Raw genomic sequence first — 13,309 nt, forward strand, 5'->3', positions numbered from 1 at the left:
TACACAAGGGAACATAAATAAGCATTAATATGGGCTCTGTGGCTCTCTCTGCCTGTCGCTCTCTCTGCCTGTCGCTCTCTCTGCCTGTCGCTCTCTCTGGCTCTCTCTGCCTGTCGCTCTCTCTGGCTCTCTCTGCCTGTCGCTCTCTCTGGCTCTCTCTGCCTGTCGCTCTCTCTGGCTCTCTCTGCCTGTCGCTCTCTCTGGCTCTCTCTGCCTGTCGCTCTCTCTGGCTCTCTCTGCCTGTCGCTCTCTCTGGCTCTCTCTGCCTGTCGCTCTCTCTGGCTCTCTCTGCCTGTCGCTCTCTCTGGCTCTCTCTGCCTGTCGCTCTCTCTGCCTCTCTGCCTGTCGCTCTCTCTGGCTCTCTCTGCCTGTCGCTCTCTCTGGCTCTCTCTGCCTGTCGCTCTCTGTCGCTCTCTCTGCCTGTCGCTCTTTCTGCCTGTCGCTCTCTGTCGCTCTCTCTGCCTGTCGCTCTCTGTCGCTCTCTCTGCCTGTCGCTCTTTCTGCCTGTCGCTCTCTGTCGCTCTCTCTGCCTGTCGCTCTCTGTCGCTCTCTGCCTGTCGCTCTCTGTCGCTCTCTCTGCCTGTCGCTCTCTGTCGCTCTCTCTGCCTGTCGCTCTCTCTGCCTGTCGCTCTCTGTCGCTCTCTCTGCCTGTCGCTCTCTCTGCCTGTCGCTCTCTCTGCCTGTCGCTCTCTCTGCCTGTCGCTCTCTCTGCCTGTGGCGCTCTCTCTGCCTGTCGCGCTCTCTGTCCCTCTGCCTGTCGCGCTCTCTGTCCCTCTGCCTGTCGCTCTCTCTGTCCCTCTGCCTGTCGCTCTCTCTGTCCCTCTGCCTGTCGCTCTCTCTGTCCCTCTGCCTGTCGCTCTCTCTGTCCCTCTGCCTGTCGCTCTCTCTGTCCCTCTGCCTGTCGCTCTCTCTGTCCCTCTGCCTGTCGCGCTCTCTGTCCCTCTGCCTGTCGCTCTCTCTGTCCCTCTGCCTGTCGCTCTCTCTGTCCCTCTGCCTGTCGCTCTCTCTGTCCCTCTGCCTGTCGCTCTCTCTGTCCCTCTGCCTGTCGCTCTCTCTGTCCCTCTGCCTCTCTGCCTGTCGCCAGCTCCCTCTGCCTGTCGCCAGCTCTCTCTGCCTGTCGCTCTCTGTCGCTCTCTCTCTGTCTCTCATATATATGGTGAACTATGGAATTTTGACTTGGGAGCACCAGTGCTCAGATAATACATTGAATAGCACATGGTTACATCTGTATCATTGTTTCAAGTCAGGTGTGCTCAGGCTGTTACATTTGTATCATTTGAGGAGAGCAAATCATGAGTAATTTGTATAATATTACTTTGCCTGTGACAACCATTACCACAGGCATGTCTGACTAGGCTATGCTGTTCCACAAAAGAAACAAACGTGGCTTTGTGTCTGTGGTTGTCCATTTACAAAGCAGAAAACCGCTCATCTCCAAACTATTCAAAACTAAAGACTTATTTTACCGGCGCACACTTTTTTTTACATTTCCAGCACAGATTCGCAGAACACTCTTAAAGATGTACACATAAATTAACTATCATGGGGTGCCGATGAACCCCATTTTAATCTTTAAAAAAAAATATATTTTTGATCCCATTAAGGTGTGCCACGGTTCAAAAAAGGTTGGAAACTACTGGTTTATACAACCACTTGAAAAATGGAACCCATTGTGAAACTGAAAGCAAATGGATTATAACCCTCCTTGGCCTTTGGTTCTTCTAGCACAATTCCTCTTTTGATATTAGGACTGGGTGACAAAGACAATTTATTTTTCTCATATTTGACTTTGTTTTCTGTTCTAAATACGACTTATGAGTAGTGCATGACTCTAGAATGGAGGCAACATGAATTCTAAGTGATTTTAATGATTCTCTATTCTGATGGTTTTGTTCTCATCCAAACTACGAAGAAACTGACAGTGACGTTGTCCAACTTGTTGGATTTACTGAGCACTGTATAAAAATACCTTCATAGATGGTATGTGGATCCATACCGGTATTCACAATATATTGCCCAGCACTATTTGCAATTGCGCCTGAATTTCCCTTTATTGGTTCTGTCTAGGTGATATCACCCAGCTGCAATGATGACCTGACAGTCAAGAAAGACCAATGTTTAGTGAGATCATTTGCAGACTCCAAATTGTAAGCATTGTTCATCCTACTCTTGTGTCGTAGAGTTAAGGAAATTCTGGTTAGTTTACAAACATTGTCTTGTTTGATATTTGCCCCGTCATACATTTTCTAGCCAAGAGCAATGTAAATATGCATGTCTTTTTGCTATTGTAGTATTCTCAGAATTGGTAACATTGTAGCTGAGTGCACATGCATTTAGATGTTTTTTTTTTCAGTCGCACTGTGGCAAGAAAGGAGATCCATGAAGTGAACATGGACAGCATCTCTAAAGCTGAGTTCTCATCGAGGAACGGTAAGGATGGCTCATCTAGGGAGCTCAACTCCAGGTAGTTCAAGATCTGAATGGGCATTCCTATGGAGGAATGTGTTGTCCAAGTCAACTGAATTGACTTCCTCTGGCTATTCCCAGGGTTGGACGAGGCAGTGCATTTCCTCAAAACCAAGGTGGTCCCTGACAGTTGGAAGATGGACATGAGCGAGATCTTAGAATCTTCCAGCAGTGACGAGGAGGAGGACAAGGAAGGAAAAGATAGTGAAGAAGAGGAGGAGGAGGAGGAGGAGAAGGAGGATGACGAGGTAAGAAGAACACGCTTCTGTTTCCTACAAGTAAATTACTTTCCTTTGAGGTGCTAACTAGACCAGTACCTTGCCACATTCAGAAATGAGAATTTTCGATCGGTTTTGACAAAGCATTAGTTCAACTGTTTGACTGTATACTGAAGTGTAATGTTCTAACAGTGGCCATCATAACCTGCTTGTGAGGTTTGGGCTTGGAGATTATAATAGGTACTACTTCATGGAGAGAAAAAAAGGAAGTTCTTATCTTATTTTGCAGTGATAAGGTTCAAAACGAGATCCGTCACATTGAGTAGTGTAAACCCAGCTGTTGTATTGCAAACTGTAGTGACCTCACCTACCTGGTCTGTCAATGAAGTTGGCTTGTACCATGCCTTCATTGCATTCCCACCCTGACATCTTGTGGCTACTGAATCACCTTGATTGAGCCAGACTCCCAATAGACCCTGGATACATCCCAAATTGCACCATATTCCCTTTTAGTATAACTACTTTTGACCAGGGCCCATAGTGAATAGGGTCCCATCTGGGATACACTCCTAGTGTGTGGGATAGCCCCTACCTCAGGAACAACAATGGTTCATTCTTCCTGCTCCCAGAGCTTTGGACAAATGACCATTTGTATGGTTTCCTACACTGTTCCCATAGCAACCGGCAGCTACTTCCTATCGTTAGAGGGCCTGTGGGGATTGGCTGAGGTCCAGTGGAGGCGTGCCAGCCAGGCTGTCCTATTCGTGGGAAGGCCCTCTTCCTCCTCAAGGTTTCTTTCTACCTTGGCTGGTTTTGACAAATGCTTTGCTTTTCATGAGTGAAATAGGTTCACTTCACTGTGTATTTACTTGTCTGGAGCAGTTTGTCGATCATGTTATAGTTTACACAGTACAACCTACATTGATTACAATGGCATGGACATAGTTGATTTTTCTTTCTAGTTCCTCCATTTGACTTCAGTGTACTGTGACCGTGTCTGTTCGCTAGTAATAATGTACATAGGGAGCCATATCTATGGCCCTGGTTATTGTGAATAGGTTACACACCAACACTAGGGCTGTACCTGACAAAAGCATAAAAAATAAAAATAAAAAAAAACATCTTGATCAACTGAGTTGTCTTTAGACTAATCGATTGGTAGAAATTAAAACGTGTATTTTTCCATAGACACATCCTACATGTTTTAATCAAATCAAATTTAGTTTGTTGCTTTAAGCGCGCTGTTTGATGAAATTATTAAGACACAAATTCTAGAGTCCGACTGCAATTGATTTGATTGTGCTTGGCCATGCTAAGACTTGCTGTGCTGTTTAAAAAGAATAATAACGGCAATTGTCTGTGAACGTTTACTGATTGCTCAGGAGGTAAAGGGTAAGTGGGATGTGTGCAATAAATTTGACTTAGTTGTGAAAAATACTGGATATCAAGAAAAACAAGGTAAGGAGTTATGTATGCCAAACAGTATGCTGTTTAAAATAAATATATATATTACCTTTATTTAACCAGGTAGACCAGTTGAGAACAAGTTCTCATTTACAACTGCGACCTGGCCAAGATAAAGCAAAGCAGCACGACAAAACAACAGTTACACAGTCAATAACACAATAGAAAAATCTATGTACAGTGTGTGAAAATGTAGAAGAGTAGGGAGGTAAGGCAATAAATAGGCCATGGAGGTCAAAAAAATACAATTTAGCATTAATGCTGGAATGATAGATGAGCAGTTGATGATGTGCAAGTAGAGAATAGAGATACTGGGGTGCAAGAGGATAAGTAACAATATCGGGATGGGGTAGTCGGGTGTGCTATTTACAGATTGGTTGTGTACAGGTTGGGTGTCGACCGATTAAATTAGGGCCGATTTCAAGTTTTCATAACAAACGGAAATCGTTATTTTTGTGCGCCGATTTATTTAACTAGGCAAGTCAGTTAACACATTCTTATTTTCAATGCCGGTGGGTTAACTTCCTCGTTCAGGGGCAGAACGACAGATTTTCACCTTGTCAGCTCGGGGGATCCAATCTTGCAACCTTACAGTTAACTAGTCCAATGCTATAACCACCTGCCTCTCGTTACAATCCACAAGGAGACTGCCTGTTACGCGAATGCAGTAAGCTAAGGTAAGTTGCTAGCTCGCATTAAACTTATCTTATAAAAAAACAATCAATCTCTAGTTAACTACACATGGTTGATGATATTACTAGTTTATCTAGCATGTCCTGCGTTGCATACAAGTATCTAGGTATCTGACTGAGCAGTGGTAGGCAGAAGCAGGCGTGTAAAATTTCATTCAAACAGCACTTTTTTGAGTTTTGCCAGCAGCTCTTCGTTGTGCGTCAAGCATTGCAGTGTTTGAGTTCAAGCCTATCAACTCCCGAGATGAGGCTGGTGTAACTGAAGTTAAATGGCTAGCCAGTTAGCGCGCGCTAATAGCGTTTCAAACGTGGCTGTTGTCGTTGTGTTCCTGGTTCGAGCCCAGGGAGGAGCGAGGAGAGGGACGGAAGCTATACTGTTACACTGGCAATACTAAAGTGCCTAGAAGAACATCCAATAGTCAAAGCTATATGAAATACAAATGGTATAGAGAGAAATAGTCCTATAATAACTTCAACCTAAAACTTCTTAACATGAGTCTTTAATATTCCCAGTTAAAAGGAACCACCAGCTTTCATATGTTCTCATGCTCTGAGCAAGGAACTGAAACGTTAGCACATTGCACTTTTACTTTCTTCAACACTTTGTTTTAACATTATTTAAACCAAATTGAACATGTTTCATTATTTATTTGAGGCTAAATTGATTTGATTGATGTATTAAGTTAAAATAAGTGTCCATTCAGTATTGTTGAAATTGTCATTATTATAATATATATATTTTTTAATCGGCCGATTAATCGGCATCTGCTTTTTTGGTCCTCATAATCGGCATCGGCGTTAAAATCATAATCGGTCGACAAGTACAGGTACAGTGATTGGTAAGCTGTTCTTACAGCTGATGCTTAAAGTTAGAGGGAGATATAAGTCTCCAGTTTCAGTGACTTTTGCAATTTGTTCCAGTCATTGGCAGCAGAGACTTGGAAGGAAAGGCTTTGGGGATGACCAGTGCAATATACCTGCTGGAGCGCCTGCTATGGGTGGATGTTGCTATGGTGACCAGTGAGCTGAGATAAGGCGGAGCTTTACCTAGCATAGACTTATAGATGATCTGGAGCCAGTGGATTTGGCGACGAATATGTAGTGAGGTCCAGCCAACGAGAGCCTACAGGTCGCAGTGGTGGGTAGTATATGGGGATTTGGTGACAAAACGGATGGCACTGTGATAGACTACATCCAATTTGCTGGATGTAGGGGGCAATTTTGTAAATGACATCGCCGAAGTCAAGGATCGGTAGGATAGTCAGTTTTACGAGGGTGTTTGGCAGCATGAGTGAAGGATGCTTTGTTTTTGCGAAATAGGAAGCATATTCTAGATTTAATTTTGGATTGGAGATGCTTAATGCGAGTCTGGAAGGAGAGTTTACAGTCTAACCAGACACCTAGGTATTTGTAGTTGTCCACATATACAGTGGGGCAAAAAAGTATTTAGTCAGCCACCAATTGTGCAAGTTCTCCCACTTAAAAAGATGAGAGGCCTGTAATTATCATAGGTACACTTCAACTATGACACACAAAATGAGAAAGAAAATCCAAAAAAATCACATTGTAGGATTTTTAATGAATTTATTTGCAAATTATGGTGGAAAATAAGTATTTGGTCACCTACAAACAAGCAAGATTTCTGGCTCTCACAGACCTGTAACTTCTTCTTTAAGAGGCTCTTCTGTCCTCCACTGGTTACCTGTATTAATGGCACCTGTTTGAACTTGTTATCAGTATAAAAGACACCTGTCCACAACCTCAAACAGTCACACTCCAAACTCCACTATGGCCAAGACCAAAGAGCTGTCAAAGGACACCAGAAACAAAATTGTAGACCTGCACCAGGCTGGGAAGACTGAATCTGCAGTAGGTAAGCAGCTTGGTTTGAAGAAATCAACTGTGGGAGCAATTATTAGGGAAATGGAAGACATACAAGACCACTGATAATCTCCCTCGATCTGGGGCTCCACGCAAGATCTCACCCCGTGGGGTCAAAATGATCTGAAGAACGGTGAGCAAAAATCCCAGAACCACACGGGGGGACCTAGTGAATGACCTGCAGAAAGCTGGGACCAAAGTAATAAAGCCTACCATCAGTAACACACTATGCCGCCAGGGACTTAAATCCTGCAGTGCCAAACGTGTCACCCTGCTTAACTTCTTCGATATAGGGGGCGCTCTTTTAATTTTTGGATAAAAAAACGTTCTCGTTTTAAACAAGATATTTTGTCACAAAAAGATGCTCGACTATGCATATAATTGACAGCTTTGGAAAGAAAACACTCTGACGTTTCCAAAACTGCAAAGATATTATCTGTGAGTGCCACAGAACTGATGCTACAGGCGAAACCAAGATGAAATTTCAAACAGGAAATGCCCCAGATTTTGAAGGCGCTGTGTTCCAATGTCTCCTTATACGGCTGTGAATGCGCCAGGAATGAGCCTACACTTTCTGTAGTTTCCCCAAGGTGTCTGCAGCATTGTGACGTATTTGTAGGCATATCATTGGAAGATTGACCATAAGAGACTACATTTACCAGGTGCCCGCTTGGTGTCCTCCGTCGAAATTATTGCGGAATCTCCAGCTGCGTGTATTTTTCCATTTGCTTCAGAGGAGAAACCCAAGTGCCACGAATGATTTATCATCAAATAGATATGTGAAAAACACCTTGAGGATTGATTCTAAACAACGTTTGCCATGTTTCTGTCGATATTATGGAGTTAATTTGGGAAAAAGTTTGGCGTTGTAATGACTGAATTTTCGTTTTTCTTAGCCAAACGCGATGAACAAAACTGAGCGATTTCTCCTACACAAATAATCTTTTTGGAAAAACTGAACATTTGCTATCTGAGTCAACTCATTGAAAACATCTGAAGTTCTTCAAAGGTAAATTATTTTATTTGAATGCTTTTCTTATTTTTGTGAAAATGTTGCTTGCTGAATGCTAGGCTTAATGCTATGCTAGCTATCAATACTCTTACACAAATGCTTGTGTAGCTATGGTTGAAAAGCACATTTTAAAAATCTGAGATGACAGTGTTGTTAACAAAAGGCTAAGCTTGTGAGTGAATATTTCTTTCATTTCATTTGCGATTTTCATGAATAGTTAACGTTGCGTTATGGTAATGAGCTTGAGGCTATGATTACGCTCCCGGATACGGGATTGCTCGACGCAAGATGTTAAGCCAGTACATGTCCCAGCCCGTCTGAAGTTTGCTAGAGAGCATTTGGATGATCTAGAAGAAGATTGGGAGAATGTCATATGGTCAGATGAAACCAAAATATAACTTTTTGGTAAAAAACAACAAAGAATGCTGAGTTGCATCCAAAGAACACCATGCCTACTGTGAAGCATGGGGGTGGAAACATCATGCTTTGGGGCTGTTTTTCTGCAAAGGGACCAGGACGACTGATCCATGTAAAGGAAAGAATGAAAGGCATTGAAGATGAAACGTGGCTGGGTCTTTCAGCATGACAATGATCCCAAACACACAGCAAGATTTCTGCAACGAAGGAGTGGCTTCGTAAGCATTTCAAGGTCCTGGAGTGGCTTAGCCAGTCTCCAGATCTCAACCCCATAGAAAATCTTTGGAGGGAGTTGAAAGTCCGTGTTGCCCAGCAACAGCCCCAAAACATCACTGCTCTAGAGGAGGAATGGGCCAAAATGCCAGCAACAGTGTGTGAGAACTTTGAAGACTTACAGAAAACATTTGACCTCTGGCATTGCCAACAAAGGGTATATAAAAGTATTGAGAAACTTTTGTTATTGACCCAATACTTTATTTTCCACCATAATTTGCAAATAAATTAATTAAAAATCCTACAATGTGATTTTCTGGATTATTTTTTTTCTCAATTTGTCTGTCAGTTAGTGTACCTATGATAAATTACAGGCCTCATCTTTTTAAGTGGGAGAACTTGCATAATTGGCGGCTGACTAAATAATTTTTTGCCCCACTGTGTTCTAGGTCAGACCTGTCCAGAGTAGTGATGCTAGTCGGGCGGGAGGGTGCGGGCAGCAATCGGTTGAAGAGCATGCACTTAAAAGCAGTTGGAGAACTCTGAATGAGTGTTGTATGGCATTGAAGCTCGATTGGAGGTTTGTTAGCGCAGTGTCCAAAGAAGGGCCGTTAGATTCGCATATAATTTTCTGACCATTTGGAACTGTGTAAACCACTAAATTATAAGCCTTTACAGGGTTATAAGTTTTCAGTTATACAGTTTTCACAATTCCTGACATTTAATCATAGTAAAACATTCCCTGTCTTAGGTCAGTTAGGACCTGTGTGAAATGTGAGAATAATAGTGGAGAGAATTATTTATTTCAGCTTTTATTTCTTTCATCACATTCCCAGTGGGTCAGAAGTTTTCATACACTCAATTAGTATTTGGTAGCATTGCCTTTAAATTGCTTAACTTCGGTCAAACGTTTCAGATAGCCTTCCACAAGCTTCCCACAATAAGTTGGGTGAATTTTGGCCCATTCCTCCTGACAGAGCTGATGTAACTGAGTCGGGTTTGTGGGCCTCCTTGCTCGCACGCGCTTTTTCAGTTCTGCCCACATATTTTCTATAGGATTGAGGTCAGGGCTTTGTGATGGCCACTCCAATACTTTGACTTAGTTGCCTTTAAGCCATTTTGCCACAACTTTGGAAGTATGCTTGAGGTCATTGTCCATTTGGAAGACCCATTTGCGACCAAGCTTTAACTTCCTGACTGATGTCTTGAGATGTTGCTTCAATATATCCACATAATTTTCCTGCTTCATGATGCCATCTTTTGTGAAGTGCACCAGTCCCTCCTGCAGCAAAAGCAACATGATGCTGCCACCCCTGTGCTTCACGGTTGAGATGGTGTTCTTCGGCTTGCAAGCCTCCCCCTTATTCTTCCAAACATAACGATGGTCATTATGGCCAAACAGTTCTTTTTTTGTTTCATCAGACCAGAGGACATTTCTCCAAAAAGTACAATCTTTGTCCCCATGTGCAGTTGCAAATCGTAGTCTTGCTTTTTTATGGCGTTTTTTTCGAGCATTGAGCCACTGGTTTTGGAGCAGTGGCTCAATTGGAGGTGTACCTGTGGATGTATTTCAAGGTAGGCCTTGAAATACATCCACAGGTACACCTCCAATTGACTCCAATTATGTCAATTAGCCGATCAGAAGCTTCTAAAGCCATTACATAATTTTCTGGAATTTTCCATGCTGTTTAAATGCACAGTCAACTTAGTGCATGTAAACTTCTGACCCACTGGAATTGTGATACAGGGAAATAATCTTGTCTGTAAACATTTGTTGTAAAAATGACTTGCCATTCACAAAGTAATGTCCTAACCGACTTTCCAAAACGATATGTTGTTAACAAGACATTTGTGGAGTGGTTGGAAAACTTGTTTTAATTACTCCTCCAAAGTGTGTAAACTTCCGACTTCAACTGTATATGCAAATTAATATTAATAACATTTAGATGTAGATATTTTATCTATTTACCATATCATATGGAGACGAACATAAAACTTTAACTTATCATAAGTAGACATAATTGCCAATGACTAAATCCTTCCAATAGAAAAAAATGAAGTAATTAGTTACGAATTGAACTTGAATTAAATGAGTTGACCCTTAACATGGGATTTCCCTGAACTACAAAAGAGAATATTGAATGGTCCCCAATAATCCATCGCATCTCTCAAAAAAGCGTTTTCAACATACATCTGTAAAATGATAGTCTAGAAATGAAAGCTTTGGTTGTCTTCCTCTCAGGATTCCATGTCTTCTCCCGGGACCTCCTCAATGTCCACACCTTGAGCACCAGATTCTGATGCCCTATCTTCACTGTCACTTTCCAACCTTGTTGAGGACGGCTCAGTCCCTTCCACCAGGTGGCTGATGAGATATGTTGGCACGACTGCCATATTGCATCTCCATCCCCAAGCCCTTGCTTGGAAGTGTACTTCGCCGGACTGCCAAGAACGTTGCCCTCACTTAGGCTAAGGTGGCGAGACACGGTAGTGATGACACCATAGGCCTGGTTGATCTCTGCATCAGACAGGATGCTCTTGCCAGCATACTTGGGGTCCAACATGTACGCTGTGGCGTATGGGCTTCAGGCAGAAGTCCACGCTTTATGATGTATTTCAGAACTGCAGTTTCGTCTGCTTGGAGCAACAGTGAAGTGGGCAGGGCAGTACGGATTTATTCTCTAACATCTGCAAGCAGAGTCTGAACATCAGACAGGATGGAATTGTCTCCCTCAATCCGTGCAATGGCTACTGATATAGGTCTCAGGCTTGCTTACCACTCCCAAAATACATCATCTAGGAGGATCCTCTTCAGAGACTCCTTCCCCTCTTGGAGACTGTCCAACATGATGACAACACCACCCCAACGGGTGTTGTTGGGCAGCTTCAATGTGGTGATCTTATTCTTCTCATGCTTGGTGACGTAGATTGCTGCTATAACTTGATGACCCTTCACATACCTAACCAGTTCCTTGGCTCTCTTGTAGAGTGTGTCCATGATGTCCTTGAGGAGCAGATTCAATGCATGAGCAGCACATCAATGGGTGTGATGTGAGGGTAGGACTCTACTTTAGACCAAGCAGCCTTCATGTTGTCAGCATTGTCTGTCACCAGTGCAAATACCTTCTGTGGTCCAATGTCATTTGACTGCTTTCAACTCATCTGCAATGTAGAGACTGGTGTCTGTTGTCCCTTGTGTCTGTGCTCTGGTAGAATACTGGTTGAGGGGTGGAGATGATGTAGATAATTATTCCTTGCCCACAAACATTCGAACCCCCCATCAGAGATGATTGCAATACAGTCCGCTTTCTCTATGATTTGCTTGACCTTCACTTGAACTCTGCATCCAGCAAATGAGTAGATAAAGCATGTCTGGTTGGAGGGGTGTATGCTGGGCAAAGAACATGCAGAAATCTCTTCCAATACACATTGCCTGTGAGCATCAGAGGTGAACCAGTTGCATACACAGCTCGAGCAAGACATTCATCGGCATTTCTCTGAATAGGTTCCTCCATTGAGTCAAAAAAACCTTCTGATTCCAGGAGGACCATGAGCTGTCAGATTCATCATTTTCACCTAAAATAGAAGAAGAGGGACTTTTGTCAGAGGTTGCTTGTTGTGGGCGCTGAGGGAACTTTATGCACTTGGCTGAAATAATTGGCATCTTTGTTGCGTTCTTCATGTGATTTGGCACAGTATTTGCAAATGTACATAGCTTTTCCTTCTACATTAGCTGCAGTGAAATGTCTCCACACATCAGATAGTGCCTGTAGCACCAGAATTTTTTTTTGCCTGCAATATGAGTTATGTTATACTGAGACATAATTCAAACAGTTTTAGAAACTTCAGAGTGTGTTCTATCCAATACTAATAATAATATGCATATATTAGCAACTGAGACTGAGGAGCTGGCCGTTTACAATGGGCACCTTTTCATCCAAGCTACTCAATACTGCCCCTGCAGCCATAAAAAGTTAAAGCACCTTTTGGCAGCAATTACATCCTCTAGTATTCTTGGGTATGATGCTACAAGCTTGGCACACCTGTATTTGGTGATTTTTCTCCCATTCTTCTCTGCAGATCCTCTCAAGGTCTTCTCAGGTTGGATGGGGAGCATCGCTTCACAGCTATTTTCAGGTCTCTCCAGAGATGTTCTTTCGGGTTCAAGTCTGACCTCTGGCTGGGCCACTCAAGGACATTCAGAGACTTGTCCCGAAGCCACTCCTGCGTTGTCTTGGCTGTTTGCTTAGGGTCATTGTCCTGTGGGAAGGTTAGCCTTCGCTCCAGTCTGAGCTCCTGTGTGCTCTGGTGCATGTTTTCATCAAGGATCTCTCTGTACTTTGCTCCGTTCATCTTTGCCTCGATCCTCAATTGTCTTTCAGTCCCAGCCGATAAAAAAAATGTCCCCACATTATGATGCTGCACCCCCATGCTTAACCTGGCACCATCCCTACGGTGTTCTCCAGACGTGACGCTTGGTATTCAGTCGAAGTAATTTGTTTCAATCTTTGTTTCATCAGGCCAGAGACTCTTGTTTCTCATGGTCTGAGTCCTTTAGGTACATTTTGGCAGCCTCCAAGCGAGCTGTCATCTGCCTTTTTTACTGAGGCGTGGCTTCCATCTGGCCACTCTACCATAAAAGCCTGATTGGTGGAGTGCTGCGGAGATGGTTGTCCTTCTGGAAGGTTTTTAGATCTCCACAAAGGAACTCTAGAGCTCTGTCAGAGTGACCATCGGATTCTTGGTCATCTCCCTGACCAAGACTCTTCTCCCTCGATTGCTCAGTTTGTCCGGGTGGCAAGCTCTAAGGAATACTCTTGGGGGTCCATAACTTCTTCCATTTAAGAGTGATGAAGGCCACTGTTCTTGGACCTTCAATCCTGCATAAATGTTTTGCAACCCTTCACTTGATCCGTACCTCGGCATATTCCTGTCTCGGCGCTCTA

General features: G+C 43.3%; 1 protein-coding gene across 5 annotated transcripts in view; it reads left to right on the forward strand.

Moving 5' to 3' along the window:
- LOC115138704 (AT-rich interactive domain-containing protein 4A-like) overlaps positions 1 to 13,309 on the forward strand; it is a 54,390-nt gene that overhangs the window by 18,364 nt on the left and 22,717 nt on the right. For all 5 annotated transcript variants that reach the window (XM_065025788.1, XM_029675834.2, XM_065025789.1 and 2 more), the window contains exons 9-11: positions 2,068 to 2,147; positions 2,354 to 2,430; positions 2,548 to 2,714. In XM_065025788.1, coding sequence (XP_064881860.1) covers positions 2,068 to 2,147; positions 2,354 to 2,430; positions 2,548 to 2,714 — 324 coding nt within the window. The remainder of the gene's footprint in view (positions 1 to 2,067; positions 2,148 to 2,353; positions 2,431 to 2,547; positions 2,715 to 13,309) is intronic.

This window comes from Oncorhynchus nerka, linkage group LG12 (assembly GCF_034236695.1).
Source record: "Oncorhynchus nerka isolate Pitt River linkage group LG12, Oner_Uvic_2.0, whole genome shotgun sequence".
Taxonomy (NCBI): domain Eukaryota; kingdom Metazoa; phylum Chordata; class Actinopteri; order Salmoniformes; family Salmonidae; genus Oncorhynchus; species Oncorhynchus nerka.